Source organism: Drosophila biarmipes, chromosome 3R, assembly GCF_025231255.1.
Source record: "Drosophila biarmipes strain raj3 chromosome 3R, RU_DBia_V1.1, whole genome shotgun sequence".
NCBI lineage: Eukaryota > Metazoa > Arthropoda > Insecta > Diptera > Drosophilidae > Drosophila > Drosophila biarmipes.
Genome location: NC_066616.1, coordinates 24,470,497 through 24,476,496, shown reverse-complemented (window position 1 = coordinate 24,476,496; position 6,000 = coordinate 24,470,497). Strand labels below are relative to the sequence as shown.

Here is a 6,000-nt window from a genome sequence, read left to right as displayed (position 1 = left end):
CTCCAAAGCAGAACATCTTGATTGATGGCTAAAGATGATAAAGAACGACACTGCGTATACTTAATTTTTCAGTTAAAAATCATATATTTTATTATAAACTAAAAATTGGTTTGAAAACTCTTAAAATTAAAAATATTATTTTTCAATATTTCATTTTTAGTTTTCAAATTTGAAAATTGAGGATTCTGTAATAATTCCTGTATTTAAAATAAACACGCGAATTCTTCATCAGTGCAAAATGAAGTCATATGAGATTTTAAGCTTTAAAAAACAGTAGTTTTTCAGTATTACATCAATCTCAACACTTTGTTAATTGAATATGTATATTTTTTTTCCTTAAATTTCGTTCTTGCAACAATGTGGAAACTCCAGGCGCTCGTAGTGCACATCCTGCTGATGGGCTCTATATTGAGCACATATTTCCAACCGACTTTGTTGCCCAACCTAGTGCCGCAGAAGACGATGAGAGAGTTGGGCCTTGAACCGCCGGCAGATCGACTGGTAGTATTCCTCACCGATGGCCTGAGAGCGGCCACCTTTCTAGCGAGGAATGGCAGCGATGTGCCGGATCTTAGGGAGATATACCGGAAGCAAGGTCGCATTGGAATATCCCGCACTTGTGCCCCCACGATGACGCGACCTGGTCACATTGCCATTTTTGGCGGCTTCAATGAAGACCCAGCAGCTGCCTTGGTCAACTTCCGCTTCAATCCCAATAACTTCGATACGGTCTTTAATCGCAGTAGAAACATGATGGGCTGGGCCCACCGATATGTTGTCAGTTACTTCAAGGACCTGCCACATGGCGGTGCTCCTCTGAAATTAGAGTCGTACTTGGAAGCAGAACTACCAGAAAGACTGACATGTGACAAGTGGTCCTTCGAAAAGGTTGAAAAGTACTTCAGGAATGGCGATAATATTCGGGAATGGCGCGGTATAAAGGCGGCGGTGTTCTTTGTCTACTTGGCTGATATGGATGTAGCTGCTCATCGGTTTAAGCCCCATTCAAAAAAGTTCTATAAGAAGCTTCACTACACACAAAGAGGTATTCGAAGGACTTATGAACTTTTTGAAAGGGTATTTAATGATAGCAGAACGGCCTATCTGATGACATCCGATCATGGCATGAATAATGATGGTGGGTACTTAAATTTATCAGTACCTTTTGATTGAACCTATCATATCAGTCTTTTTATCTGAATTTATTAAAATAAGTTACATCTCATTGAATATATTTTACTAATCTAAAACATTATACTGCAGGAAATCATGGTGCTGGATCCACTCTTGAAATAGAAACCCCCTTGTTCATGTGGGGAGCTGGTGTGAGTAGGCCAGAAGTCGATCCTGAAGGAAACTTCCCCACTAAACCCAATATATCCGAGGTGGATCAGACCCAGTTGGCGCCCCTAATGTCGGCTTTAATAGGCCTTCCGCCTCCGATGAATAACATGGCCTTGATGCCAGTGGGCTATCTCAACGTGAGCGATGAGTACGAAGTCATGGCTTTACATCTCAACGTCTTGCAACTTTTGTGCCAAGCAAAAATTTTAATTAGGCGCCATGAAAGCGCTATATTTTACAAATGGCTTCCTAAGTTCGAAGATCTTAACTTGGAGAAGATCGATCAATATTCACGTAAATTTAATTCCCTTGTAGCACAAGGAAATATGAAAAAGGCCATGGAGATTTGCCAGGAATTTGGAAAATCAGCTCAGAACTGCCTGACGTACTACCATCAATATTACCAAATTCCCCTAATGGTGGCCACCACTCTATCCTACTTGATTTGGTTCTACTGTCTCCTCCTTCAGCTGACTCGGTTATGCAAGAGAGAGAAGGAGCCAAGAAGGGGATATATGACCTTTTCCACCCTGATCCTAACGATGATCGGAATCCTACTACTCACTTTGATGGGACTGCAAAATGTGCCGAATATTACCACCTTTTATTTGATTCTACCTATTGGAATGCTGATCATAGCCCAGGCTGAACGTCCTGTTAAAGGATACTGGATTATTACCCCGATCTGGAACTTGGGCTGCATTCTCCTTCCTGCTGGGCTACTGATACTAACGACCTTCGTTTATCAGCACCTGTGGGCGCTATATGGAATCTCTGTACTCCTCAACAATCGTAAAGCTTTTCTTAAACCCTCTGTGAAGTTGTTCATTTGGCTAACCTTGGTTCTACTACTAAGTGCAAAGCAGTTCGCACAAATATATTTAAAGGACGAACTAAAAGCAATTCCCCTGAAAAGTTTCCATGTGCTTTATATCAGCATGGTGATGGCCATCTTACTTCCCGTGATCCTGGGACATCGACACGATCCCCGAGTTTGGGCTATTAATACGCTGACTCTGATAGCCGGAGCCTATGGAGTCTATCAGTTTGAAGTGAAGGAAAAAATATCAATCTATGTTCATGCCGCAAGTTGGTCGTTCTTGGTCTATGCCTTTCTGTCAATACCATACTTTGCTAAATCCACCTTGGAGGCCAGAAGAAGATTGGAACTCATCACCATCAACATGGTCACCATCATCTGTCTGCTGACCATCTCCTGGGGTGCTTTGAACATCCAACTTGTTATAACCGAATTTCTTTTAGGTCTCCAGATCTATGAGGAATCTAGGCGATGTAAGGAGGTTGAAGATCAGCACAAGCCTCTGAAGCAATTGAAGAGATCCTATCGATATGCTTTCATGATTCTTCTGTACTTCTATGTGGCCTTTGCCATGGCAGGCCACTGGCTATCCTCCTTTCTGTTCAAGTCGACCACCGCTCGACTTTTTTATCCGCACTTCTCTCTTTTCATAGCCGGCAGTCTGCTCATTCTGAAGATTCTACTGCCGTCCCTGATCGTAACTTGTGCTCTCTACGGAATGGTTCCATTTGTCCGGAAGAATACGAGAATGATTTTGATATGTGTCTTCCTCATCAGCGATGCTATGGGCCTGTACATGTATTACTTTGTGCGGAATCGGGGGTCTTGGAGACTGATTCGCAGGGATCTCGATCAGATACTGCTGACCCATGTGGTCACCTTTATGCTGCTGGGTTGTGTTTGCCTGGCCAAGATTTTCATGGGCGATACTAGAGTGGAAAAGCCAGAACGGAAGGCGGTTCGGGTCTCTAGGGAAACTCCATCACCTGAAGAAACTGAGGCTTAAATGTTTTTGGAAAGTGCAACAAAATTGTACGCTGAAAAAATAAATATAATTAAAATTTAAGGTATTGTTATAGGTTTATTTTTCTGAAAACTTTACTTTTTACCCCACACTACCTATTTCTGGCTTATTTGAACTGCTTATAATTGAAATGTATTCAACTCATTTCGTTAAGCATTTAAGCCTTTGACACAGAATTAGTCGCGCCCTCAGCCGACCGGATGTTTGATATTTGTCATAATAATTAGCTGGCGTTTGCCTTTTGGCCCCCAACTTCGGCACTCCCACTTTGGGGGGATGGAAGTGGATGGGGTTGCCTGGAAACGACTGATTAAATGGGCTGACTGGGTAGCGTTTTCCGCTGCTCCCGTTTGATGAAATTTTCTTTCCATTATTTTTTGCCGCCCCACTCCCTAACCACATCCTGTGGGCTTATGTTTGCAGTGTCGCCGCCCGATGAGCCGTCGTCGCCAGCTATTTTATTTGCCTTGGCCAGGGCTGACAGCTTGTTGAGTTTATCCTGTCAATACACTCATGGCTGAAAAGGGAAAATGCGGATTGGGCTTGGGATTGATCGGCGGGCTGATTGATTAATTGACACTTTGCACATTAATTAGCCTTGGAAGCTAGCCCTTTTCTTTCGGAAAATGCCTTTCAGACTGCCGGCCTTCGTCCTTGGCCTTCGGGGCAGATGTTTATCTAGTCGGCCTTTCAAGAAAAAAGGCCGAAAATAAAACAGCAGACTTCTTTTGCACACTTCTTTGATTAGAAATTATGACAACTCTCTCCAAGTTGGCCCTGCATATGCTGGCCCGAAATTTATCGCTGATTAATAAACTCATTAGAACTTTGCTTGTTTCCCGAGTCGAGAAAGCAGCAGCAGCAGCAGCACATGGAGTGAACGAACTTTGGCCAGATTTAATTGGAAAAGTTGCGATGCGCCTAAGTCAGTCGTTAGTTGGTCAATATTTATCCCGGCTTAGCACATCCTGTACATGCCGTCTAAATACAGCTCAGGCTCGGCGGCTCTGTCATTGTTGGGGCATCTTTATTTTCCATGGAAACCCCCGAAGCGAGTGAAAGGCAAAGCCAAGAATAAAAGGCTATATATTCGCAGGGCGGTAGGTGGCACAATATCGGGCGAAGACAAAGAATTATGCCATCTTGTCGGTTATTAATGAGCCGCAGCCCCCGGGGGGAGGCTCAGAGTCCCGATTCCCTTTGCATCGGGAAAAGTTTCAATTTGGCGGCCGCCTAATGAGAATGCATCTGAAAGGTAAAATGATTAATGTCAGCGGCAGCTTGGGGCTTATCTTTTTGCGGGTTAACCACTCGCCGGCGACGTGGATTTAATTAAAATAAAAATGGAAACACTAAAGGCAGCAGCTGTCAGGGCCAAAATGTTTTTGGCCAAACTCATTCGGCAATTATTACATTTGGCAGTTAATTAAAATATTTATAAAAGGCAAATAATTTCGTGCGCAGAATGGAATTGATTTGGCCAGCATTTACCAGTTAGAAAAGTATTATTTACCACCACGAGGTATGCCAAATTAATGGAAAAGTATACTCCCCTTTTATTTTGTAATTTGTAAATTATACATTCGCTGCCAGATATTCAATAGTCGAGCTCATTGCAATTTTGTGCTTTTTTGAATGTATTTTTCACATTGTTATTATGTGCAATAGTGCAGTGAAAAATTGGAAAATTCACCAGCTGATGCTGCGGTTGTTTATATTTGCCCACTGATATTGTCGGGTGCAAATTAGTTAAAACCCAACGGCAATTTAATTTGCTATTAAAATGTTCGACTATCAAACCAATGAATCAAATGCACAAAATGTTTCAAATATGCTTAAAAGTTGTATGCAAATTTAATGAATTCGAATGCAATGCATAGTGTTTTGTATTTTTTTTTAGTATTTACCTATGCGTTAAATGCAAAAACCAAAATAAAATCTATAACCAACTATGCCGTGCTATTAATTATGCGAATACTTTTGCAGGTTGGACATCACGGCATTTGTTTTTGCCATTTTTCAGCCGGGTGCATTAGTTATACACAGGTATTTAATGAAGTTGAAATAGTTTTGGAAATATTTCCGATACCGATACCGATGCAGGAGCGTGTTGGCCTTTTATTGCAGCTGCATTATTCAAGTGGATTAGCTGTGAATGCTTTTTAGAAATTTTCGACCACATCGCTGGCTTTAGGTAGTTCAGTTTATGGAGGGGTGACCATTTTTTGAGAGCAATTTATTTATAAAGCTAGGTTACTTTGTACAGAGAAACTATAATATAATAATACAAAATCAATATTTGTTGCCTTTAAAAGGTAACTAAAAGTATGCAACAAATTATTTCCTATTTCATATATTTATACGGTTTTTGCTGCATACTTTTAGACACTTTTAAAAGTGATTTCGGTGACCAAAACACCTTTAAATACCTGTGTATATTTTTTCTCAGGGCTGGAGGTCTTGCAGAAGCTGACCCAGACTATTGCCCCTTTGGTTATATCTCTTCACCATCGTAAGTGCTTCAGGAGCCAAGCGAAATCAGCCATCTTTAATATATTACTATCGCACTTTTCATCACGTTCTGACCTGCAAACAAAGAAATAAACAAACAAACCGACTCATACACCCACGAAAACCCCGAAAAAGTTGTTTGCCATTCGAAGTCGTAATTGAGTACGCCGTGCGCATGTATAAATAACAAAGCAAAGTGTCCTGGGCCGCCGAAAAACCCGAAAAGTTTCGGTCTCAGGAGCCATTTTACGGAGTCGTATCTCCTTTGTTTTCTATTAAACAATTGACAAAGTGCCTTGTC

At 41.5% G+C, this 6,000-nt stretch overlaps 1 protein-coding gene across 1 annotated transcript; it reads left to right on the top strand.

The window, feature by feature from the left end:
* The first annotated feature begins 291 nt into the window (after nucleotides 1–291).
* LOC108024368 (GPI ethanolamine phosphate transferase 1) lies at nucleotides 292–3,230 on the top strand. The gene is made up of 2 exons (XM_017094272.3): nucleotides 292–1,138; nucleotides 1,264–3,230. Exons 1-2 carry the CDS (start codon nucleotides 358–360, stop codon nucleotides 3,168–3,170), a joined length of 2,688 nt encoding a protein of 895 aa, XP_016949761.1. The 5' UTR covers nucleotides 292–357; the 3' UTR covers nucleotides 3,171–3,230.
* The last annotated feature ends 2,770 nt before the right edge of the window (nucleotides 3,231–6,000 follow it).

Excerpts from the sequence above, each read along its gene's own strand:
- LOC108024368 (XM_017094272.3), top strand. The coding sequence starts at position 358 with ATGTGGAAACTCCAGGCGCTCGTAGTGCACATCCTGCTGATGGGCTCT. Across the intron at positions 1,139-1,263 it reads TCATGGCATGAATAATGATG|GAAATCATGGTGCTGGATCC; the intron begins GTGGGTACTTAA and ends ATTATACTGCAG.